At 32.5% G+C, this 25,363-nt stretch overlaps 4 protein-coding genes across 8 annotated transcripts; 2 read left to right on the top strand and 2 right to left on the bottom strand.

The window, feature by feature from the left end:
- Positions 1 to 2,040: 2,040 nt before the first annotated feature.
- On the bottom strand, positions 2,041 to 2,838 carry LOC111880571 (uncharacterized). Its single transcript, XM_023877006.1, has one exon. The coding sequence runs from the start codon at positions 2,836 to 2,838 to the stop codon at positions 2,041 to 2,043; it is 798 nt and encodes a 265-aa protein (XP_023732774.1).
- Positions 2,839 to 8,024: 5,186 nt separating this feature from the next.
- LOC111880201 (CSC1-like protein At1g69450) lies at positions 8,025 to 12,435 on the bottom strand. Of its 2 annotated transcripts, XM_023876615.3 has the most exons (11): positions 12,164 to 12,435; positions 11,582 to 11,921; positions 11,322 to 11,477; positions 11,188 to 11,251; positions 10,888 to 11,097; positions 10,675 to 10,791; positions 10,283 to 10,581; positions 9,884 to 10,160; positions 9,521 to 9,793; positions 9,199 to 9,432; positions 8,025 to 8,403 (listed from the first exon to the last, which is right to left on the bottom strand). In XM_023876615.3, the coding sequence occupies exons 2-11, from the start codon at positions 11,860 to 11,862 to the stop codon at positions 8,239 to 8,241; spliced, it is 2,076 nt and encodes a 691-aa protein (XP_023732383.1). In that variant the 5' UTR covers positions 11,863 to 11,921; positions 12,164 to 12,435; the 3' UTR covers positions 8,025 to 8,238. The 2 variants fall into 2 exon arrangements, with proteins under 2 accessions (XP_023732383.1, XP_052626118.1); XM_052770158.1 differs by lacking the exon at positions 12,164 to 12,435 and having other exon boundaries at positions 11,582 to 12,157.
- A 3,612-nt stretch (positions 12,436 to 16,047) lies between these two features.
- On the top strand, positions 16,048 to 17,792 carry LOC111880187 (vesicle transport v-SNARE 12). Of its 3 annotated transcripts, none has more exons than XM_023876595.3 (6): positions 16,048 to 16,188; positions 16,589 to 16,723; positions 16,836 to 16,894; positions 16,974 to 17,147; positions 17,231 to 17,401; positions 17,517 to 17,792. In XM_023876595.3, the coding sequence occupies exons 2-6, from the start codon at positions 16,627 to 16,629 to the stop codon at positions 17,667 to 17,669; spliced, it is 654 nt and encodes a 217-aa protein (XP_023732363.1). In that variant the 5' UTR covers positions 16,048 to 16,188; positions 16,589 to 16,626; the 3' UTR covers positions 17,670 to 17,792. The 3 variants fall into 3 exon arrangements, with proteins under 3 accessions (XP_023732363.1, XP_042756784.1, XP_023732370.1); XM_042900850.2 differs by having other exon boundaries at positions 16,138 to 16,241; XM_023876602.3 differs by lacking the exon at positions 16,048 to 16,188 and adding an exon at positions 16,419 to 16,516.
- Positions 17,793 to 21,565: 3,773 nt separating this feature from the next.
- LOC111880170 (uncharacterized) lies at positions 21,566 to 23,323 on the top strand. Of its 2 annotated transcripts, none has more exons than XM_023876575.2 (5): positions 21,566 to 22,212; positions 22,452 to 22,551; positions 22,644 to 22,764; positions 22,876 to 22,962; positions 23,044 to 23,323. In XM_023876575.2, exons 1-5 carry the CDS (start codon positions 21,792 to 21,794, stop codon positions 23,179 to 23,181), a joined length of 867 nt encoding a protein of 288 aa, XP_023732343.1. In that variant the 5' UTR covers positions 21,566 to 21,791; the 3' UTR covers positions 23,182 to 23,323. The 2 variants fall into 2 exon arrangements, with proteins under 2 accessions (XP_023732343.1, XP_023732359.1); XM_023876591.2 differs by having other exon boundaries at positions 21,912 to 22,212; positions 22,370 to 22,551.
- Positions 23,324 to 25,363: the final 2,040 nt, after the last annotated feature.

The raw sequence follows: 25,363 nt of genomic DNA, 5'->3' as shown, positions 1-25,363 counted from the left end.
TTTAGACGCTTGCAAGAAGGTTTTCGGTTCAATAGTAGAGGTAATAGCTGCAAGAAAGATACGATGGGGCTTAGAAAACTTGTTATACGTGACATATTGAGATATGGGATATGGTCTTGCTGTATCTGAGTTAAAAATAGTAGCCGAGGGATCAATTGAAGGAGGTAAGTCGGTGATAAAACCATCCAGGTGCTTTGATTTTGTTCTGACCCGGGTACTCTGTCGAGGAGTTTCCGTAGGTAAGCTTGTGTTAGGCTCATGATAGGACACAACAGAGTCATCAGGAGAGTTATTAACAGTTTCGTTGATTTGTTCTTCACTGTTATTGTTTCCATTTGCATCCCCCTTTTTTGTCTCGTTTTCAACAGCCTCTGTAGTAGGTTCAGTCACAGTTTTAGGACTGTAATTCTTGATAAAATTCTCTGCATTATTCATACATTCAGCAAAAGTATTATCGTAAATATTTTTATATCCTTTATAATTGTCATCAAAAGGAAAGACATTTTCGATAAAGGTTACATCACGGGTGACTTGAATCTTGAGGGTCTTTAAATCTTACAATTTGTATCCCTTTTGTCCATTGGGGTATCCAAGAAAGATACATGCTCTCCCTCTTTCACTAAACTTGTCGGTTTTGGCAGTTTTGTTGTGAGCATATGCCAAGCAACCAAACACTCTAAAATGATCATATGTTGGTTTCTTTCCTAATAGAATTTCATGAGGGGTCTTATTTTCTAGAACCGGGGTGGGTAATTTATTTATAATGTATGCAGCTGTTTGCACACATTCCCCCCAAAATTCAATTGGAAGAGAGGCTTGAAACCGGAGAGCTCAAGCTATTTCTAACAAATGTCGATGTTTCCTTTCGACAATCCCGTTCTGTTGAGGGGTGTGTGGGCAAGAGGTCTCAAGAAGGATTCCATGAACTTTATAAAATTCTAGCATAAATCTAGATTGGAACTCTGACCCATTGTCTGTTCGAATCCTCTTTATATGTTTTTCAAATTGAGTTTCAGCCATGTTGTAAAACATAGTCAAGTAGTATGGTGTTTCAGACTTGTTTTTCATGAGGTACACCCAGACACCACGGCTATAATCATCAACAATAGATAAGTTATGTGCACCACTAAAAGAAGCATGATGATAATGACCCCAAATGTCAACATGAATTAAATCAAAGTAACTAGTAGTTTTTGCAAAGCTAAGAGGAAAAGGTAATCTGCTCTGTTTGGCACGAATACAAGAACCACAAAATTCATAACTAGAACCTCCTATACTTCCTATCTGTGGTATTTTCTTGATGACTGCATCAGATGCATGTCCGAATCTTTTATGCCAAACTTCATGTTTACTCCAAACCGACATGGCCACCTCTTTACCCCGAAATGGCTCCAAATAGTACAATCCATCTTTCTCTCTACCCGACCCAATCAGGTTCTTCGAGACTAAGTCCTGTACATGGCATTTATCCGGGAAAAAGGTCAAAAAATAGTTTAAGTCCCTAGTGATTTTGCTCACAAATACCAGGTTACATTTAAAACCTGGTACACCCAACACATCTCTTAATTTAAACTCATCACATAAGTGAATGTTTCCTATTTTCTTAACAGCCACAGATTCTCCATTTGGAATAGTTACAGAAGTATAGTTAGGATTAATTTTCACGTTCTTCAACCAATTTTCATGGTGGGCAACGTGATCACTAGCACCCGAGTCAATGATCCAAGGCTCAACCAGATTAGAAATCTTACCAGTCATGTTGGCAGTGACACGAGCAGTTTCGTTGACTTGTGTGGCATGCAAAAGCTTGAGTAACTTATCATAGTCTTCTTTCGTTATGTTTGGCATATGTTTCTCACCAGCAGTTGTTGCAGCAGCGCGTGGTGATACCTTAGCTTTGTTATTTTGTGGTTTAGTTCCCTTCGGTGTCCACCACTCCGGGTAACCAACAAGTTCAAAACAACCCTCCATCGTGTGTCCGGACTTTTGACAGTGTGTACACCAACGGTCATTGTTTTTTCTTTTACTGTTGTTCGACGATTAAGAGTTTCCCTTGCCAAATGCTTTATTGTTGGGCTTTCCTGAAACTTGAAAAGCTGCTGTGTCGTTGCCGGAAGAATGAGCCATTGCAACATGTCGTTGTTGCTCATCTTGACTTACCAAGTGGTATGTGACACCTAGGATAGGTAGAGGATCAGTACTAAATATTTGTGTTTTGACCACATTGTATTCCTCCTTTAAACCCATCAAGAAGTCATATAGTCTCTCTTTCTCACGTATCTTCAAAAACTCCTTTGCAACATCACAGGAACATCCATTGCATGTACAGGTCGGTGTGGGGCTTATAGATTGAACTTCATCCCATATACTTCTTAATTTCGTGTAGTAGGCAGAAACAGTCGGATCATCTTGACGTATTGTTGTGACCTTTCTTCTAAGTTCATAAGCTCGTGGTGCGTTTTCTTTTCCAAATCTTTCTACAAGATCCATCCATATGTCACGGGCTGTTATGGCATATTTGACACTACCTTTGATCTCCTTTTCCATTGCACTGATTAACCATCCTCTCACCATAGCGTTACACCTTTTCCAGTTCATCAGGTCTGCTGAGTCTTCTTTAGACATGGGTAGGCTACCATTGACGAAGCCAATTTTGTTCTTGGCAAGCAGTGCATTAGTCATCTCACATTGCCAATCGCTATAGTTTCCGTCCTGAAGCAAACTCTCTCCAGTAAAATTCTGTCTGGGGTGATCAGCCGTGGTGAGAAAGTATGGTGATGAAATATCCATCACGGTCTTCTCACTTGAGGAACTGGGCTTTTCTCCACCTCCAGTCATCGAATCCGATCAGATCTTCCAAAGCTGCTCTGATACCATGACAAATTTGACAGAAAAATTGTAATCTGTGTTTTCTTATTCATCAACTGAAAATAAACGGCCCAAAAGTATTTATACTCAACAAAAGAAAACCTAGATAAGCTAGGAAAAGATAAATATGCCAACTCAAGAAACTAGATAACTAACGGATCAAAGATAACTAATAGAGAAAAGATAATGACGTCAACAAATCATTTTCTTCTTTTAAGTGCTTATGGTTTTGTTTAACTTTTCTAAGCATTGCTTCTGCAGGTGAGTTATTTTTTGTTTTCCCTTCACTTCTTCTCAGTTGTTTCTCGATTGATATAAAGATTTAGGGGGATCAAACAATTTTAGAACTAAAAGTAATTTATACTATGATATTAATTTATGATTAAAAGTGTATTCATTTTTTGTTAATGATATATATATATATATATATATATATATATATATATATATATATATATATATATATATATATATATATATATATATATATATTCCTGTATGAATATAATTACAAGTATAGGAATTCATATGTATTTTATTTTTTATTCATGTCTCATATTAATTTATGATTAGAAGTGTATTCATATGTGATATATTCATGTATGAATATAATTACAATTATAGGAATTCATATGTATTTTTTATTTTGTTCACGTCTCTTCATTTATAATTTGACGTCATATGTGTTTTTCTAAATCATTTTCATTTGATTGATTGTTAATTGTATTTATTTCTTTATTTGACAGTGTGTAGAGGAAATCGAGATACATCTACAAACGGGATGTTGGAGTGGTAATATACAACCAAACAATACAAAGTGGAAAAGATATCGCCTTATTTATTTATGATTATATAATAATAGCTAATTATTTTTATTCGAATGTTTGTTTATGTTGTATTCATATGTGATTATAGAAAAATAGATATGTATTATATTGTAACTTTTTGTGTTACTGTTATTTATGAATATATGTATAATCTAGATATATATCCAATATGTTTTTATTTATTTATAATTATAGTTGTATTGTAATTTTTCTCTATAAATTGCGTTATATTCGTTTATTATTACAACTTAATTCATCTATTCATGCACGATTACAGTGGATTCATATATAATTACAAATATGTTTTATTTTTTTATGATTACACATATTCGGTTGAAATGACAAATTCATCAATTTTTTGACATACTAGTAAAAAAATTTAAAAAAAAATGTTTTTTAATCATGGTAAAAGAGTTTTTTTTTTTTTTTTTTTTTTTTTTAAATAATCTATTTGATTAAAAATAGATTAAAGTCATTTATTATATTTAGGTAAAAATCAATTAATTAGACAACATTTCATGATTGTAGGAAATCATTAATTATCCATATTTAATTACATTGTAAAATTCCTTTTACTTCCTTATGGAACGATTTTCTCGCGTTCTCAACATTTTAGGTATTCTCATTTGATCATCTCCTTATATATATACCTTGTTATGATAGTTTAAAATATATATATATATATATATATATATATATATATATATATATATATATATATATATATAATCAATTGATTTTAAATTAAAATATTTTTATAAGGATTTAACTCTACAATAATCAAATTTCCAAACCTAACAATTTTAGGAGGAACAAGAAAAAAGTGATTTCTTTGTCTAAAAACCTTCCAAAGTGAAGAGATGCATTTTGAGAGTATTCTAAACCATTTCTACAATAAAATTATTTATCGGCATCTCAACGGGTTTTTATCAAGATAGCGCGATATGAGGTTAAAAATACGTGAATTCAACGACATTTATAAGTACAAAACCTCAAAAATACACATCCAAATAAGATTAATGACTACAAGGTCCTCAATGCGTCGCTCAAACAATACAAAAAATCTCATCATAACTCTAAACCTTTTACTTATTTGAACACTTAGTATGAGTTGCATAAATCTCCAAAATCGCTTTTCTACACGAAGGGAGATGCAAATGTTGAAGGTGAAAATTAAATTGATGCAACATTTTTAATTAAATCTAACATTTTTATTTGTTTCATTTATTATTTTATCTACTGAAAAAATGAATATAAAAATTAGAGTAAATTACATGAATGATCCCTATGGTTTAGGGTAATTTGCATGTTTGATCCCTAACTTATTTTTAACTCAAAAGGTCCATACTCTTTGTTTTTTTACGCATTTGGTCCCTGTCTTACCTAAAAAGACTATTTTACCCTTGATTTTTTAATCTATTTAAATTAACACACCCTCAACCACACTCTCTCACCTTACCTTACCTACCCTACGATTTTTCTCTATTTAAATAATAGTCTTTTTATGTAAGATAGGGACCAAACGCGTAACAAAAACAAATAGTATGGACCAAGTCGTAACAAAAGAACAATAGGGACCTTTCGAGTAAAAAAATAAGTTTGGGACCAAACATTCAAATTATCCCAAACCATAGGGACCATTCGTGTAACTTACTCTAAAAATTAAATTGATGATGCCGAGTGGTATTTACTTTTTTTGAAAAACAATTATCCTACTCCTAAACTCAATTCTTAAATACACTTGTGTCCATAACGGAACTTAAACCCTCAACCTTAACCTACTTCTAAACTAGACTTCTTAAATACACCTATGTCCATAACGGAACTTGAACCATCAACCTTAAAAAGGGAGGACAATACCGGATATCACTGGACTAGATTAGGGATGAGATTTAGAACTGGAAAACCGGAACCGGTGTTACGAACCGGAACCACTTTTAGGGCCAGAACCAGTTTTTGTGAAATGTTTAAAAGAGACATATCTCATTCGTTTCAACTCCGATTGACATGCGGTTTTTTTTCAACGTGTAGTTTAGAGTTTGTACATGATTTTAGACTATAAAATTGCTATTATTAGTTTTATATTCATTGACTTATAGTCCTCCAAAGTCAAGATATCAAAGCTGAAAGTTTATATATGATTTTAAACTATAAATTTGCTATTATTAGTTTTAGGACTTTTAATTAAGAAAAAAAAAAGCAAAAACAAAAACAAATAAACATGAGTATTATCAAACCAACCCTTAAAATATGCGTACCATCAGTAACCTAAAGAAATAAAAACAAAGCATATATTATTAGATGTTGAGAATTTGGTTTATCCTATATTGCATTGTTTCGATACTAATGAAACAAATCTTGTACATATGAATTCCAATAAAACCACAATGTTGATTCCCTATCCACTCAAGAAACCATAGGTCACCATCATATGTAATCCCCTTCAGGATATCTCTTTGATTACTCCAAAAGTGACATTGTTTTAGTCGAATGCGTTAACAATGTAAAAGGAAACCAAATATTGATATTTATTCAACTTTGGATATAATTCAAATATATAATCATTAGTTCATTATTTGTATCAGTAATAAAATTTTTTCGATATAATTTAAATTTATAATCGGCTTTTGTATTATGTTATTGCAGATCTTCATTTCCTATATCAAATATCTTTTCCTCACCATCTTCTTTTGAGATTGTGGGTGTTGTTTTTATGGTTGTATATTAAAAACAAAATGTTAACATAGATATGATTTTAGATGCATATATATGATGTTGATGGTGTTGTTTTTGTAATACTATGTTTTATGAAATTATTTTTATAATGTACTGCAGATACCATTACTAAAAAACTTTGGTATAATATGTATACGTATGTATATTATCAAGATTGTAAAAAGCATTTGATAATAACTAATCGGGGTCAAGAGATTAACAGACATATAAACCCTAAATTATATATATATATATATATATATATATATATATATATATATATATATATATATATATATATATATATATATATATTAAAAATTAATAAATATTACCATCTACTCTAATAAATGAAAATCTTTTTGTCATATGTCACATTTTCATTCATTTGCCCACATGTCATTTTGTGGTTATTTTCAATTAAATTTTTTCCACATGATATTTTGTGGGTTTTTTTTTTCATTTTATCAAATTCTATATAATATTTAAATGTAATAATTATAATAATAAATACATATCAATTTCATTAATTGACTCTCTTTTTAATTTAAAATTTTCTAAATTAAACCTCATTAGTTTTATTTTTTTATTTATTTAAATTATTTGTTTAAATTTTAAAGAGAAAACATTAATTTTAATAATTCAATATTCTTCTAATTTTCTTATAAATTCAAACTTTTAAATGTTTAAAATTCCATATTTAATTTTTCTTTTAAATAAATTCATATAATACATGTGTTTTACATCTAGTATTCTAACAAAATAAGTAGAACATTCTGAAATTCTGAAATATTATGTAAGTTAACTTTGAACTAGATAACAAGTTTATTATATATTGACGGTATTGTTTTTATATCATATTTCAAAGGGGACTTGCATCCAACTGTAGTTACGACTTATAAATGCATTAGTCTTCCAAAGACTTCGTCCACATAAAATGTCATTAAGCATTTTTTGTATACTTTTGATAATTCACTACAAAAATACAAATACATATAATGCGAATGGAATGCTACTCTATGGGCTTGACCCAATGAGCAAGAGTTTTTAGGCCCAACAGAATAATGCTACTCAAGTCTCAAAGCCTCAAAGCACATCCAACCATTTAATTTTGTAATATTTGTCAACTAGGAGTGAGACCCATGTATTATATGAGTTTATTTTAAAAAATTAAATAGGAAATATTAACAATTTGAAAAGTTAGAATTTATAAGAAAAATGAGGAGTCTTTTGAATTATTAAAATTAAAGAGGCTTTAATGTATTAGATACATTACATATATAAATCATTTCTAATAAATATCTTACATATATATTACCTTACATATTAAATGTGTAATTTTAATTTAATAAAATGAAAAATACAATAAAATAACAAGTGGAAAATATAAAATTAAAAAATGTTAGAAAATGACATGTGTCCAAATGAAGGAGAAAAGGACATGTGACAAAAAAAACCTTCATTTATTATAATAGATTTTAAAGTGTGAGTAGTTGGTGAAAAAATAAGTAAAATATTGTATAAATATCCAGGTAAAGTCCTTAACTTATAAAACCAACATATCTAAATTTTCTTTACTAATAATAACATTATGAAATTCAACATTTGTGAGCATTTTGAGGTTACATATGAAATAACATTATGAAATTCAACATTTGTGAGCACATAACAAGAACGCTTTTTTACAAATTACAACTCGAACACATAATTACAAGATTTTCAAGCATAAAAAAGAATTGAGGTTTATCAAAAAAAAAATCTGATTTTTCGCAAATATCATGATGACTTAAACTAGCATCTTAAAAGACTAAGTACATTATATATTATTTTAGCGTCGAAGTTGTGTAGGTATAAGGGGTTCATGAAGAGCATCTTGACTTCTAGAATACGTAAGAGGCACTAACGCAGGGTCATAATACACCACATCAAGTTGCCCCAAAAACCGAGCCATTCCAGGTAGATTTCTATCTTCTCTGTCTTTCTTTAATAAAGTCTTTACACCCAAAAAAAAAAAGCATTTAGTAGCAAGAATTTATTTCTATTTATTTAATAGAGTAAATTACAAAATTGGTCCTTGTGACATCATGGAAACTACATGTCCGGTCCGATATGGTCCTTGAGTTGTCGTTAAATCTAGATACTCGGTTATTAGTTTGTGTTTTAAAATGACCAATTTACCCTTGGACTAAACCTGAAAAAATAATAACCAAATTTCTACCTTACTCATAGTTAGGTAGTTATATTTCAAAAAAAATGTAAAAAAACTTATTTAATAGTTAAATTAAAAATACTATAAAAAGTTTATTGTTAAACCTACCGGTTAATGTCATAAAAGTTTATTGTTAAAACTTATGGTTAATGTCATAAATAGGTAATAAACTATCTGGATTATTATAAAACTAATGATATTTTGTAAATATAATGTTCCGGTTGTTTTTCTTACTTTCTAATAGTACTTTAAAACAATGATATTTTGTGGGGAAAAAAAAATAGTTCGTTACCCATATATGAAATTAACCATGAAAACTATCATATTCAAGATGTAAAATAATTTAAAAACGTACATCTTTTAAAGATAATTAACAGTAAGTTACTACATTTTAGGTCTTTGGGGTATACTATTTTTCCGGGATTGTTCCAAGGGAAAAATGTCCAAATTAGAAAAACTAACAATTAGTAGTTAGATTTAAGTATTTAACTACTCATGGTCATGGGCCATATCTGCAACAAATGAAACCAATTTTGTAATTTATTTTTTCAAGAATATTAACATTATGATATGATATACCTCGGTTGAATAGGCCATAAAAATGGGTAGAAACCGCTTTCGACAATATTCATTGAACAAAAGAGTGAGAATCGGAAGAGGAAGAGTCGCACTTGTTGAATGAGGAAGCTTCTTCAAAGTAAAGATCCCAAATGCTATGAATTGCATCAAAACAAGTGAAAAAATAGTCGAGTCATGAACAACCGGCCAAAATTTTCCTCCAGATTCATACTTTGGCGCGTATACATTCAAAAGCTACATTTTATCATCATAAAAGTTACACTTTTAATATACATGAAAATAAAAAAAGTATATGATTTATGAAAGTCGAAGCGAAACCAACCTGGTTACGATAAATGATGTACGCGAGAGAAAAGTAACCCAAGAGAAAAGGAATAATGAGAGGAGCAAGAAAAAAATACGTAAACCCCAAAAGTCCGAAAAAAAGAATTTTCGGAATGTCTTGATGATAAGGAAAAGATGGAACTGTGAAATCATCTGGATTTTTAACAAAGGGTTTGGTTATTAGACTTGCAATGAAAGGAACAACACGGAAGAGTTCTGATGAGGTGCTCGTCCACCCTAATGTCATAACATAAGCAATGAAAAATGACGCCTGAAATAAAAATTAATATAATTAAATTTTAATGGAAAATGAATTTGAAAATTTATGGATATAATTTTTTTTTTTTTTTTTTTTTATTACTTGGGCGGGTACGGAGACAGCTAGCTTTGAAGGAATGTCTTTGAATTCTAGAAATATGAAAATGAGACTGAAGGCTGAGGCAGATAGAACATTTGCAAAGAAGACATTCCAAACAGTAAACCAGATTACTTTGTGAGTTGCGCTTCTTTCGATCTCACTAATGGAAATGTAGCCTTGTGCTGAAGATAAAAGTTTCATAATTGGAGGAACTATTTTCAGTGATACTTGAAGTATCAGATTTGGAAGGTATCCCGTGATTACTTGACTCACAATCGACCTGCCACATCACATTCACATCCCAATTCACAAAAAATTAATCCACCATTTCTATTTCTATTTCTATCTGTATTTGTATTTGTATTTGTGTTTGTATTTGGATGGATGCCTGAAAGTACTTACATGGTAAGGATGCCTTGGAGGAAGGGGAAGTAAGTTTCGAGTTGAGCAAGATTTGTGAGTCCTTGAACTATAAAAACTGGAATAAGGAATACAATTGTAAGAAGCATACACCCTACAATGACTACGAGTCTAGAAATCCATCTTCCCATGAATGTTGAAGAAAAGAATGGCCAATACACATCTTGTGGCTCAGGTGCTGGCTCAGTTAGCCATTGGGTTGGATTATTTGCTTGTAACATGTGAACAGCAACTGCAGCACCATAACGTGACTTGAAAGACACAAACGCAGCTCTCACTTCCTTTCTTATCAATAAAATTAATCAAAAATGGGAAATCAATACAAAAAAAAAAACATCATAAATAGAAGAGAAAGTAATATAACTCATGTCTACCTCTCTTGAATGGTCCTTTTTCACATTCGCCTCTAAATGACCATAATGCATGAACTGTGGCTCATTTGCTGACTTTATGGAATTCATAATCCTTCTGTAGATCTTCTTTGCAGCATTCTGTAATAAATGAAAATTTATGACTATGTTGGGAAAATGGCCTCAAAGATTCAAAGTGTATTTTTTTTTTTTATAAAAATATGAGAAATAACTTACAGTTACAGTCCACATTTTGCTCTTTCGATGAACCACGACATGAGATAGATATGTGTTGGGGTGATTTTCAGTGAAAAACTTTTCAACACTCTGGCCAACAGTGCTCCCTTTTGGAACAGGTATATTGCTGACTAGGATAGTGAATTGATTTGGTTGAGGTTCTAATGAACAGAAATAATCAATCCTCTTTGAAGCTATATATCTATATTCCTAAAGGATGAAAACAAAACAAGATCATTACATTAGGTCATATAAAAATGGACACTTAACTTGTTTTCTGATAATTAATGTATGACTTACTGTAAAGAGAAGGTAACACACAATAATGGTGAGTAGATATACAGCACCTACATGTATCCATAAACTGCAACAAGATTAGAGGGAATATGTCAGATATGAGATATCTTCTCACCTTTTATGATATCAAGTTTTACCTGTCTGACCCATTGTTTACATTCGAAATGCTAAATATTTCCAGTGAATTGTTTGATATGTTTATCAAATCGATGTTTTGCAGCTGATTTCCAGAGCAGTTCACAGGAATTAGAACAAAGATTCCAATAAATCCAGCAATACTGAACACTTTTAAACTGAAAAGTGAGAACAACCATAAACATCAATTAGGAAAAAAGCAGATATTAAAACCTAAAAGCTTCATATGTTACTGTTTAGTGTGTTTGAATTTTGAAATCACCTGAAGATGATGATTCGCATGAACACCACAGCATCGAGTCCTGAATATGCTAACAGATCATCTTCTGAAGGCTGCCATGCATTCCATATCCAACCAGCAGTTGGTAGCAGCCTGAATATTTTGAATCGACTCGGTCGTTCTGCTCTCCCTTCAGCAAGCAAACGTGGAGCATATACTTTGTAATTTCCAGGTTGTTTCCTCAACACCGAATACAAGATGAAGAAGATTGAACAAAGCGCGAAATTGATTGAAACAGACGTTAGAAGACCAGAGACAATCATTTGGTAATCCCAAATCGTTGCTCAAGAAACTCACGGATTAGTGAGAATCATCAGCAGAGCTGCAGACAGATTCAAGGCGTTGACTAATTATTTAATTAATCAATAGATTTAACAGCCCTAACACGCAATTACAAATCGATCTACAGTGGCTTTACAACTCAAATAGATTCCAGACGAACAATTTCACAAAAGGATTTCGGAAAAGCTAAAATCACTCAGTGAGAACTGAATAGATTAAAAGCAGATTATTTAATCGACTTCAGAAACGTGAATGAATTACAGAATTAGTAAGAAATCGTACATAGCCCTTTCGTTGCCTTTTCAAAGTTGTCTGCTGTTGAATGATTGGTGGTGGTGATGGTGACGGAGTTGCGAGTTATCGGCGGTCAACACGCGGTCGGATCGGAAGAAAGCAGGTAGGTAACGCAATTTGTTGACTTGCTGTTAGAATCCAAATGGCTCCAAAACCTACGATAATGTCGGAAACACGTAGCACCATATGCCCAATGTACGTATTTGACAGTTAAACTGACGCCATGGGATCGAAATTTTTCCTTGTTTATGTGATTGAAACGTTTGTTATTGGACGGATGCTAAAAACTTAACGTGTTAGATATCGAATTCAAATTTTATAGAGTAAATTACGGAAATAGTCCTTTTGGTTTAAAAAAATCCACGGTTTTAATCCAAAGGTTTATTTTGTAACCATTATGTCCCTCACTATCACATATGACACTTTTTTTTTACGGTTTTGATTTATATGCAATATGAAATAACTAAGAGATTTTTTATTATAATTATTACTATTTAAAAAAAAAATCATCCAACGAGATCCCTTTCCAACGATTCTCATTTCTCAAAATTGATAATTGAAAAATCTCCTGTAAAATTTTAATATTAGTTTAGTTTATGAAAAAAAAATCTTATCCTAAATTTATTAACAAAAAAACACATAATACTTGTTAAAACTTTGAAAAATCTTTTTTTGGCTAGTTTTGTATATTTAGCCGTATGTTAATTTGGTCAGAATATTAAAACTTTCTAAAAATTAATTTATTTTTAACCAATAACTAAAATATTTACAGTTTTTTTCTTTAGAAAATACCTTGAATTTGTTAATCAAAATTTACTTTTCACTTTTGATGGATGTCTCTCAACCCATGGTTGTTACCATATAAGGTTTTGTCATAGTTAGGTTAAAAACATAAGATGAACAACCACATAATAATCTCACCACTACACCCAACAACAATGTAGAAGACAAATATAGAGAGTTTGAAGTGGTCACTAAACAAAAACAAGAGAGTATTTTGTCCACTTTTTTATTCCTAAAAACTAGCAACAATTGTATTTTTTTTTGTTTATAATAAAAAGATGTGTTATGTTTATAAATGGTTTGTTAATAATATTATACATTAATTCAAGGCTAAGAATCATCTCAATATTTTGATTATTGGTTAAAAATAAGAAAATGATCAGAAATGTCTCAATATTTTGACAAAATTAACAAAAATACAAGATAACGACTAAATTTACAAAAACTTCCCGAAAAGAGTTTTTTCTAAGTTTTTAGCAGAGACTATGTTTTTTTTTTTTTTTTTTTTTTTTTTTTTTTTTTTTTGTAAATAAAGTTTAGTTATGCACTTTTTTCATTAACTGCATTAAAGTGTTAGAAACTTTACTTAGAGGTCTCTCTTAGATAATTTTTCCATATAAAAGAAGAAAATTTGATAATTTGTCCATATAGAAGAAGACAAGAGCTTTTTAAATCTTCTGTTAGAAATCAAAAAGCTTAATCTTCACTATGGCCCTTGAACTTTTCTCCTTTAAATCTTGCTTTCTTAGAAGGAAACAATTCATCTTACGGTCATCACTTAAAAGAGTTTTATTATTTATAATAAAGTTTACATTATATATTACAAAATATTTATCACATAAAAGTGCTTTTTATTTTTAATAAAGTTTACATATAAAGTAATGAATTATTATCTTTTGTTTGATATTCCTTCATGTAAACCCCAATATAATTTTATCTAAAAAAATTATCAAAAAAAAGAGAGAAAAGCATTACTATTTTCAAGGGCATTCCACATCACATGTAGAGCCTTTTGGATTGTACACAGGAATAGGTATATCTTCATGGACGGTTGTAGGTTAGATTTGATAATCTCTTACCTAACGACAATGTGAATGCCTAAATTGGCGAAGAATATCAGCAAGCAAATCGTCCAGGACCTGTAACTCATATTGTTTATGACGTAATTGTTGGTGGAACCGGAAATTATTTTATAAAAATACAAAAGATTAGTGAAAGGAAAAAGTTACTTTCGAACATATGAATTTTTTCAAAGATGTTCGTGATTTTAGAGCATAAAATTTGTAACATCCAGTAAATTTCATTTTTAAAATCCAACCAAAAGTCATAACTATTTACAAAAACATTGTTTTCAAAGATAATAGTCACATATTAGAGTATTCCAAAAGCAAATATCATAAAATCATAAAGATGTGCACGATCACACCTTTATTTTTTTCCGATCATCTGAATTACATGAAACATAAAACTTAAACCGTAAGCCAAAGCTTAGTGAGTTTCTTCCAACTATCACACAACATAACATATACAATGCACATATTGGGTCCACAACCACCTGGTTGGATTACCTCTAGCCCACAACCTTCCGATTGGATTGCCTTGACCCACAACCTTTCGGTTGGATTGCCTAATACATACTGGGTCCACAACCTCCTGATTTGATTACCCCTGGCCTACAACCTATCGGTTGGATTTTCCGGGTTTGTTGACTAACAGGACAAAGCAGCACAAGGCAAGAAAACCCCGAGTTTTGAACTCAGACAGTCCCCACGATGTGGCAGAAGGCTGCCCACGTAGTGTAATTTAAATTATCGTTTTTTATTTTGGTTTTCTAGTTTCATCTTTATTTGCTACTAATTGATAAATCATGACTCTAATACCACTATTGAGTTTTTTAGGTTACAATAGCAATATACTTACGAAATTTCACATAAATACTTATGGGTACATGCAACCTAAAATGACCTATGAATTTTTACTATTAATAATAACATACATTATGAAACAAAACTAAACCCTAACGGTAATCGAAAATCATAGATAAAAATACATACCTTTAACATAATCAAATATGTTAATCTCCTTTGATCTTCAAATTCCATGGAAAGCGAGCGCCACAAGTATGCACGCCTCTAATGGTTCACACCTAAAACTCTATAACACTAAAAAGACAAGAGGAGAGAAAGGAAACAATGATGAAATTCAGTTTTCATCATTCCATGAAGGTCATGAACGAAATTTGCAAGTCGAGTCTTATTTATAGTTTAGGTAACTTGCAGATAAACCTAGATTTGAATAATTAAATAATAGATTTAATCTTCATAAAGTCATTTCTAGCTTTTGAGAACAACCCAAAAAATAAATTTACTTTTATTCCGTAAAGTTAGATTAATTTTAGTCAACATTGACCAATTTAATTATGACATTTAATGCTTATTCCGACAATATCCTTGCAATATCCTTTGTTCTCTCATAAATGACGCATATTATCGAGCAACACTTTACCGTATAAGATAAATCCTGTAATACTTTCTTCGTCTCTTTTTGTTTCACAATCATCGATTAGAACAATAACACTTACCACGTATTCGACTCTTGATAATCTAAACATATAAATGTTTGGCAAGTGTTAAAATGTTTGATTATTTGCATTAAATTTTAATCCTAAATTTAACTTGACACTCAACAAAAATATATGTAATAAAGTTTTTTAGCACTTTTCACTCGGGACATTCCAAGGCCGGCCTAAGCTACGAGGGACAACCTAGGGCATCTAAGGCTAAGGAACCTCAACTTCGGGCCCAACTTTAGTTAGTAATGTCACTAATGCGTTAGTTTGTATCTGGGCAATCAATAGAAAATAAAAGAACATATATGGAACATGTATTACCAGTTACATGGTATTTTAAATTTTATTTTTTTAATAATTTTAAATTAATAATAATTATATAATATAATAATTTTTTAACAATCAAACCGAAATTTATAAAAAAAAAAAAAAAAAAAAAAAAAAAGACATTGCTAATCATCGACAATCACGGATTGACGGCCAATATTTTTCACATCGGGTCAGTTAGGAAATCGAGTCAGCTATATTTTTACCGGCATTCGAGATGCCTGCGGACACTATATTATGGCCCCACATCCGGAGAATGTACTATTTCACAACTGACCGTTTACGAAAATCGTTTCTTCATCAGATCTTCCTCAAAATACTCTTCTTCGTCTCTGTAAGTCATCGATCTACACTTTTAGTTACAAATCTTATTGCAAATGAATTCATGTAAGCAATTCACTTCATGCTCTATGTTAACATTTTCATCTGTAATTTAGATCGATTGCTTCTCTAATATTGACCGGATCACGAATTAGGGTTTTACAAATCCGATGGTTTTTTCGGCTGTTATGATTTAGGAAACATAAATTAAGGTTTAGCTGTATGGATTTGTGCTTTCAGTAAATTGGAGTTACTAGTTTATTGAGTAATTTCTTCCTGTGCGAAAATGATGGATTCTTCTAGGCGATTCGTTCGTTTCGATTTGATGAATTTGCATTTTGGTAGTAATCTACAACTTTATATGATTAATTGGAAAAGGCAACGTTGTAATGTTGGTTTTCAATTTGAAGCAGATTGTGATTGAGGGGGGTTTTGTAGAAGAAAGGCAGAGATGAGCGAAGTATTCGAAGGCTACGAGCGACAGTATTGTGAGCTGTCTGCGAATTTGTCCAGAAAATGTAACGCAGCTGGTTCTATTCTTGATGGAGGTATTTCTTTTCAGCTCTCATTGCATTTAGTTTCTTCAGTTCAATTTTTTGGGTTGTGATTGTGTTATCAACAACTGATCTGATCCTTTACCTGTGATATCATGATACGAAGAGCAAAAAAGCAAAGAGATCAATGAACTACTATCTGGATTAGATGAAGCTGATGTTCTGGTAAACAATAACTAGTCCTTTTATCTTTTTTTTTTTCTGCAATTCTGGTTTGTAATTTACGCATGGAAAACTGTACCAGATAAGAAAAATGGATCTTGAAGCAAGAAGTTTGCAACCAAGTGTGAAGGCAATGCTGCTTGCAAAGCTTCGAGAATACAAATCTGATTTAACAAAACTGAAAAGGGAAGTTAAGAAACTTGCTTCAGCTAAATCCAGTCTAACTGCACATGAAGAGTTGCTGGAGTCCGGAATGGTAAAATCTCCATTTCCTAACTACTGGAATTGGAATTGCCTATTCCCATATACTAAATCTGGAATTGCCAATTCCCATTACAGGCTTCTTCAGATCAAAGAGATAGACTGATGATGTCAACTGAGAGGCTAAATCAATCTAGTGAGAGAATTAAGGATAGCAGGAGAGCTGTGTTTGAAACAGAAGAACTTGGTGTCTCAATTCTTCAAGATTTGCATCAACAACGAGAAAGTCTTCTAAATTCCCATGCAAAGGTATTTTATTTATAGGGGTTTTGTTTCTTTTCTTCCCAACTTAATGAATGTTATGGAAGGATAAAATGGTCATTTCTTCTTGAACATAATTAAAAAAAAAAAGTAAATTTGACAGCTGCATGGAGTAGATGATGCGATTGACAAGAGTAAGAAAGTGTTGACAGCAATGTCAAGAAGGATATCAAAGAACAAGTGGATACTTGGGTCTGTGATTGGAGCTCTTGTGCTTGCCATTATTTTTATTTTATATTTCAAGCTTACTCATTAGCGATTCTCACATCTAAAACATGTTTGACCATATTATATTGGGTGTATGTATGTATATATATGTTGTTATGTTTTAGACCTTGTTTGCAGATTTGTTATAAAATTGACATCAACTTTGATTTTTCATCTTTTTGCCATTTACTGTAATAATTCATTTTTGTGAAAAAGATTCAGTTTTACTCATACTTTTTTTTTTTGTTCAAGATCAAAATGCCTTTGTTATATATTATGAAAAGTTCAATTATGTATATCTGCAATGCAATCAACGGGTTTTTTTAGGACAAATAAAAAAAACCTTTTCGTCATATTAATTATTTCCTACCACATAAACTTAAGATAGAAAATGATTTCTATAAATATTACTTGTAAAAACAATGTGCGAAACCAAAATGACCCCTAAAAGTTTATACTATTAGAAGATTTAATTTTTGTATAATTACATTTCTATTTTATGTAGATATATGATATATTTAATTTATTTTATATTTGTAATAAGTTTTTACATCACCAAAACTTTTTCATAAACTTATTTGTGAGACTTGCCATATATCATGTTGTTCTTCTTTGTACAAGTTTGCCTAGGAAAAATTACATAAGAATAACTAAGTAGTATAGGATTTTCTTATTATAAAAGAAGATAACTAATATAAACAAACATAACTTTTTATTATAGAAAGAGAAAATAAAGAAATAGAAGTTAAGTATACGATTAACTTAAGTAGATTGTTGATTTTTTTTTTTTAATCACAATTGCATATTCTATTTTGTGTTTTCTAAAGACAAAATTGCAAGAATGGTCCCTATGGTATGTCAAAACTAGCAAGTTTGGACTCACAAGGGTGGTCCAAAAGTTTGATTTTGTTGCGACTTTGGTCCAAAAATTTTGAAACCTTTTAAAATGACGGATTTGCCCTTGGTATTTCCCATTTTTCAATTTTTTTATTACATAAATCAAAAAAGAAAAAGAAAAAAGAAAATAGATCTATCTCTCACTCACACACACACACACTCTCTCTCTCAACTGTCCACCACTTCCTTCTTTAACCACCACCTACAGCTACCATCACCACCCCTCCCCGCCACCACCACCACCACCACCGGATGCCACCACTATAAAAGAATCAAAAATCAAAAATCGTTTTTGTTTCTTGTTTCAAATTCTTGCAAAAGAAAAGTTGATTCGATCAAAATCATCAAATATTTAGCATTCATAACCAAAATCTAATTCAAAACTCAAAAACACCTGTCTATCTATGAATGTTCAGCAATTTTTAAGTACATAAAACATTCAAAACCAGATGAAAGAACCTTGTATTTTGGGGGTCTCCTTGTTTGGCTAATCTGGTAACAAAGAATAGAGATAAATTGAGACCCACCTACAAATCTATCTTCAAATAAACCGAGTAAATCGTGACCCACCATTATACATATTCAGACAACAATTTTATGGCCCAAAATCGATTCCAATAGATACAAGTATGTAAAATGGTCTCCCCGTTTCCCCTTCTCTCTCTTCTTTTGAAACCTACAAATCGATCGGAACAAATTTCTGATAACAATTTTCATCCCCACCGCCGGAGCCATAACATCACAACCAACCACCTCCTCCAACCTACGCATCTAAGCACCTGCTTCCGGTGACATGATCCAAAACATCACCGGTCACCCACATCTTCTTGATGGTCGCCGACATTCCACCACTGGTACCACTGCACAAACCCCACCGACAGTCGTAACTCAACCACCACCAGCTGTCTACGGCTAGCAAACGCAGACCCCAACAAAACACCTCCGAGATGTCACTTCCCCCATAAAGCACCTCCAACGAAACATCGTCGACAATGATCGCAGCCTCCCCTGTTTTCTCGATTTGTCGCCCTTAGTCAACCACATCTTTTCGCAGGTCGAGGACTGCTTTTCCTTCGCCACAACATCCCTCTAGCAACAGCAGCTTCAACGACGACAACCACCATCACAGTCGGACGGACCCTAGTCGATGGTTCGATCCCCTTCTCCAGTTGATAAATCTCCACGAGGAACCAAACAAGAAAAAGAAGAAACTCAATCATTGAGAGCTCCAAGACTAGTATTTATGTGTTTCTTTTTTTTGCATTTTCTTGAAACAAAGTATGATGCAGTCAAGAATAGTTGGAATCATAGAAAGGGAGTTGGATGGGGGTAGGGTTGTATTTCTTTTCTTTTTTGTTTAATTATTAATCAGAAAATATTAAAATTAATAAAAAGAAAAGGGAAAACAAAATAGAGAGGGCAAATAGGTCATTTTACACACTTCCAATTATGAAACGGACCAAACTCGCAAGAAAATCAAACTTTTGGACCATCCTTGCGAGCCAAACCCATTTTGGACCAAACATGCTAGTTTTGACATACCACAGGGACCATTCTTGCAATTTTGTCTTTTCTAAATTAAGAATTTATATTTGAATATGTTAAATAGAAAACAAAAAACAAAATAATTGGAAAAACTCCCAGCAAAACCTTATTATCAATTTACAAGGAGAAGTAAAAAAACAATTACAATGAACATGTTTGGCAAAAACTAACGTTAACTGAAAGATGTAACTTTTAACTCTATATAAACTTTAAAAGAATTAGTTTTGACCTGTTAAATATGTAGATTAAATAAAATTTATAAGTTCAAAGTCCCAAAAAAAAACTATTTGAAGTAGTTTTTCAATTGAAAACTTTTATGTAAAATAAAAATTTAAAACTCATACTGTGAAACACGAAGTTTTTTGTTTTTATTTTAGAACTAAAAATTTGAAAGCTATCAAAATGTCAAACAAATAAGATTTTTTTTCCAACTGTTTTTTCTAGGATAACTTTTTAAACTGTTAATCAAAAAATAGAAACTAAAGTGAGGGGTCGTTTGATAGTTGTTGATTGGGTTAGAGCTGACTGGATTAGAAGTTGATTGGGTTAGAAGTTCTGATCGAGTTAACTTCAGACTGAATCTTGTTGTTTGATTTTGCATCTGACTGACTGAGCAAAATGACTATATTACCCTCGAAAACATTTTGTATAATAATACATTTATGCAATAATCTCAAACCATAATATATTATTAATTAACTTCATTTATACAATACTCTAAAAAAATGAAAATAAAAAGAAAAAAACAACATATTTCTTGATTTGTCTTCACCTTCTTACCAATTAAAAACTATAAAAAACCACAATATATATTATTAATTAGCCTTTGCTTGTTGCAGGGGCTTCAATGCAGAGATCACGCTTCCAGAAATTCTTTAATGTAACTTTAACAGCGAGGCTACACCATTTGCATTACTTCTATAACAAAATTACATAAAAGCATATAGAATCTACAAAAAAAAAAGCACAAACAGTCAAAAAATCAAACAAAAGAGGAACGAAAACTCAATTGAAAATCCTAGCAAAACAAGAATAAAATCACAGCAACAACTAGCCAATCAAAAATCTAAAAAAAAACTCATAGATAGATCTGCAAAAAGAAAAAAATCGATACCAATAGGGTGTTATATAGAAAAAATCGATACCAATAAACTTAGGAACAAGATGGGAAGAAACAGATACCTCGTCGTCGGAAGTAGGCTGCTCCGGTTGCTTCGTCGGGGGAAGAAATTGACTCGAAGTGAACGACTTCAGCCTTCGGTTTCTCTATTTCTTTAATGGAGGCGTACAAAAAAAAATAACAGGGCAAAATGGGAAGTCATCGTTTTTGTTCCCGGTCCGTGGATTGCAAAGAAAGGACCGAAACTGATGAAAAACTTGGACCGAGTCCTTTATTTTTTAATCTTTATCAAACATTTCAATTGACTTTTTTTGAACCCAATTTTTTTTGATCTAGTTAGACGCTACATCAAACAACCCCCCACACTTACGTACATACCTGATAATTTTGTAGTTCAGCTTGACTCGTGAGTTGTAACTCGGGCACATAAAAATCTGCACCAATAGAAATTAGAAATTAGAATCCCCCAGGGATTCAGTGAACCAATTTTCCTTCGATTCTCCGGTGGTCTTTCAGTCGTTCACGCTGTCGATCGCTACCAACTTCTTCTCTACCGCCCTCTCTGTATATAAACACCTACACGTCTCACACGCACAAGCAAGAGCCTCTATGATGGAATCCCTCTCCTCCGTATCTACCTCAATCGTCTTACCCCCCGGAACCCCCTTCCACCACCACCACCACCGCCGGAGAATCCATCTACGATCCTCCTCCTTTTCCACCTCATGCCTTCATCCCGATCACCGTCATCCTTCCCGATATCTCTCAACCTTCGTGACCCCTTCAAACCCTAAACTACACCCTTATGGAAGCAGAGTCGATGGTATGGCGTGTAAACTGAACGCTGTAGGAAATCGAGGAGGAACTAAAGGGGAAGATGAAGGAGAAGAGGATGATGAGGTGGAAAAGGCGTTACGACTGGATGGGACGATCCCTGGTTCTTCTAATGAGTTCGTTGAACAAGTTTCGTCGCGTGCTTACGACATGCGTCGTCATCTCCAACAAACCTTTGACAGCAGCAGTTACGACGGTATAATTCTATCCATCATTGTTCCGACCACTGTTTTTTCAATTATAAATCCGACCTTTTCTCATCAAACTTTCTGATTAGTTTTTTTCTGTACGAATCGTTCATATTTGCTTGTTTTCATTGATATGTCAAGTAATTGAAACTCACTCCTCCACAGATTGATCTTAGATTAAAAATTAGGATCTTCAAGGTGCCTGCTATGAATTTGACTCACTCGTTATTCTGCTGTATTAATTCAGTGCTGGAATCAAATCCATGGAGAGGAGATGCAAAACCTGTTTATGTATTAACCCGAAGGGAAAACCAGCTCTGCACTATGAAAACCAGAATGAATCGCAGGTTTCGCTTCTGATTAATTGTTAAATTCTCATACATCCAGTACTACTTTCATAACTCCTCCTCCTTTCTTCTAATCCCAAACTCACAAACAGTGAAGTTGAAAGGGAACTTGGGATGTTGTTCTCCAAAGGTCGTAAATTAAGAAATCAAACAAAGAAACCAACTCCCAATAAGTTCCAGATGCTTGTTGAAGATGTCAGGGATGGAGTGCTTGTAAGTTATCTTTTATCATAATATCCTCATCCTCATGTACATGTACTCATGTTGATATGATATTTTTAAAGGCATTTGACGATTGACACCATTAATGAAATGTTTTGTAAGGTTTTTGAGGATGAGACAGAAGCAGCAAAATACTGTGACCTTCTGCAAGGAAATTGTGAAGGGGTTGCAGAGATTGAAGCCTCATCGGTAACTAACAACAATCAATCATCGACTTTTCAAATCTGCTTTTTAACTTTAATAAATTCTTTTTGAATTATGAATTTTCAGGTGTTTGATCTTTGCCAGAAGATGAGGGCACTTGCGGTTTTGTTTAGGAGAGGAAGAACACCTCCTCTACCAGAAAGCCTTAAGCTTAACTTGAGTGCTCGCAAACGTTCCCTTGAAGATCAAGATGATGTCATCTGAACAAATCCCAAGTTTGCCATATGGTACATGATTATAATTTATATATATACTGTATATAAATAGATTTACTGTTAACAATCATATTCATTTAGAAACAAATTGACCTTTTATGATATAGATCAATGTGTCTGTTTTCTCTCTACGTACTTCTGTTTCTCTCTCTTAAAGGCATAGGATAAACCATGTTTCATTGGACAAGTTTGATTTGATCTACCAAAAACTGTTAATACATATATATACGGCTTAAGAAGCTTTGATAAGAAGTTAAGAAGTTGAGTTAAGTCCTTGTTATATGCTTAATGCTTAATAATATTTGTTGGTTGATTTGGTATTATTCTAAACATTTGTGTTCAAATTAATGACTCAACACATAAAGCTTTATCTACTCGTACCTATTGTATAAAAATTTGTACCGAATCGATCTGGTCCTCTGTTTATCCAACTTAAACGGTTTCGGGCTCAGACCATTTGCTAACCATACTGGCTAGTTAAGTAAGCCACAACCCATATAATTATCTGATTTTATTTTATTAAAAAAAACTATTTTATTTGTTTGTCTCCTGCAATCTTAGTTCGGAGAAAATAAGGAAAGAGCAATCGTAATGGCTCTAATACCAGTTTGGGTAGTGTGCGGAGTTTTTAAATAAGAAGGGAATAGATGCAAAATTTGTAAAGAGAAAACTCACTAATCAATAAGTGTTTTGGAGTGGGTGTTAGATTTACATATATAGAAACTGTTCAAGCCAGCCTGTGTCATCCTTTGGTCTGTATGGTTGCTTTCTCTGTTGGTTTCATGTATGCGGTACTGTTGACCATCGTCGACTTGACACTCTGTCTTACAAGTTTCATGACTATTTTTGTATAAACACTCAAGTATAACAAAACATGGATTTATTGATAAAAGAGTTCCCAAAAAGGGAGTACTCTTACAATATTTTACATCTTCTCCCTTCTAAAGGAGATTTTACTCACAAGACATTAATTTGAAAATTTACAAGATAGGGAGTGGTTTTCTTGCACTCGTAGTTGTGATGATCCCCCGAAGAAAACATAACTCTCAATTTATAAACACATTGAGAGGGTCTGATAATTGCTTATTACATCAGGCATGACGTTTCTATCCACTTATGATTACATTATTGTGGACAGCCGGAAAAGCTAGCTGCTTTTAGATCGAAGATTTTATCATCGTTTTGATGTCGGGGCATCTTTTTTAATAATGTAGGAGGCATTATTTGCTTGAGTGGCTGGGGCCGCGTGAAGCATCTTTCTTTAAGATGATGAAGATTTGTCATCTTTAGAGGAGGGACCCTCCTTTGCCATGGAATCACTGCTTTTGCAGTAGTTGCAATGATGGTCTTCAAACAACTGCTCCGCATGCCTATAGAAGATTTGTCTTGTAGTGGTAGACGCATCAAAGTTGTTGTTCATGAACTGTTCTCCGAATTTGGATGCTCGTTCAAGGTCTTCGTTGCTGGTGTTGCCATAGCTCCAGCTGGTGATTATACAGTGTGAATTTGTATAATTAACTTTTTTCTTTGATCCTGAGATTATCTCAATGATCTTTTCAGAAATTCTTCTAAGGCCGTTGATACGATTTTGATGAAGGATTTCTTTGAATGGGAGATCTTTGTCTTCCGTGGGTCGAGATTGTTCGATGTCTTTTTTAGCTTTTGCTAAGCCAATTTCTAGATAGTGATAAGGGGCAAGTGTTGCTTCTTGAATCCATTCTGGAAGAGAGGAGATGACTCTGATGTAAATTGGATCATCTTTTGCTTTGAGAACTTTCTTTCGGAAATTCTTAATGGTTTCTATCATACTGGTTGGGAAGAATTTTAGCTCTTGCAAATTGCAGCTTGGGTAGATATTGTCTATTAATCCTGCCGAAAAGGCTTGTTGGATTAATCTTGGATCTGCTCCTTCTAGGAAGTTGTACATACTTTTGGTTTTCTTATCTGTTGTGAAAAATCTTTCGTGGATAAGATCTTCTGGGCATGCCGCTCTAGCTTTACTCCAGATTGTTCTGAAATCTTCAAAGGAGATTGCAGGGTTGTTGACTTCATATTCGACGTCATTTGGGATGTCAAATCTTTGATCTCTGTGCTCTTCTTTGATCTTCTGGACTTTCGGCTTTAGAAGAGGTTTTTTGGTTTGATTGGCTTCGTCATTGAAGGTGGCAAAA

The sequence above is a fragment of the Lactuca sativa genome, chromosome 4 (genome assembly GCF_002870075.4).
Source record: "Lactuca sativa cultivar Salinas chromosome 4, Lsat_Salinas_v11, whole genome shotgun sequence".
In the NCBI taxonomy this organism is placed as follows: Eukaryota; Viridiplantae; Streptophyta; class Magnoliopsida; order Asterales; family Asteraceae; genus Lactuca; species Lactuca sativa.
This window is presented reverse-complemented; position numbering and strand designations above follow the sequence as displayed.

Coding starts and splice junctions, on each gene's coding strand:
- LOC111880187 (XM_023876595.3), top strand. CDS start 16,627: ATGAGCGAAGTATTCGAAGGCTACGAGCGACAGTATTGTGAGCTGTCT. Junction 16,895..16,973: donor TAGATGAAGCTGATGTTCTG/GTAAACAATAAC, acceptor AAACTGTACCAG/ATAAGAAAAATGGATCTTGA. Junction 17,402..17,516: donor TTCTAAATTCCCATGCAAAG/GTATTTTATTTA, acceptor TAAATTTGACAG/CTGCATGGAGTAGATGATGC.
- LOC111880170 (XM_023876575.2), top strand. CDS start 21,792: ATGATGGAATCCCTCTCCTCCGTATCTACCTCAATCGTCTTACCCCCC. Junction 22,765..22,875: donor ATGTCAGGGATGGAGTGCTT/GTAAGTTATCTT, acceptor ATGTTTTGTAAG/GTTTTTGAGGATGAGACAGA. Junction 22,963..23,043: donor CAGAGATTGAAGCCTCATCG/GTAACTAACAAC, acceptor ATGAATTTTCAG/GTGTTTGATCTTTGCCAGAA.
- LOC111880571 (XM_023877006.1), bottom strand. CDS start 2,838: ATGACTGGAGGTGGAGAAAAGCCCAGTTCCTCAAGTGAGAAGACCGTG.
- LOC111880201 (XM_023876615.3), bottom strand. CDS start 11,862: ATGATTGTCTCTGGTCTTCTAACGTCTGTTTCAATCAATTTCGCGCTT. Junction 11,098..11,187: donor TGTGTTACCTTCTCTTTACA/GTAAGTCATACA, acceptor TTCATCCTTTAG/GAATATAGATATATAGCTTC. Junction 9,433..9,520: donor ACATCATTTATCGTAACCAG/GTTGGTTTCGCT, acceptor GATAAAATGTAG/CTTTTGAATGTATACGCGCC.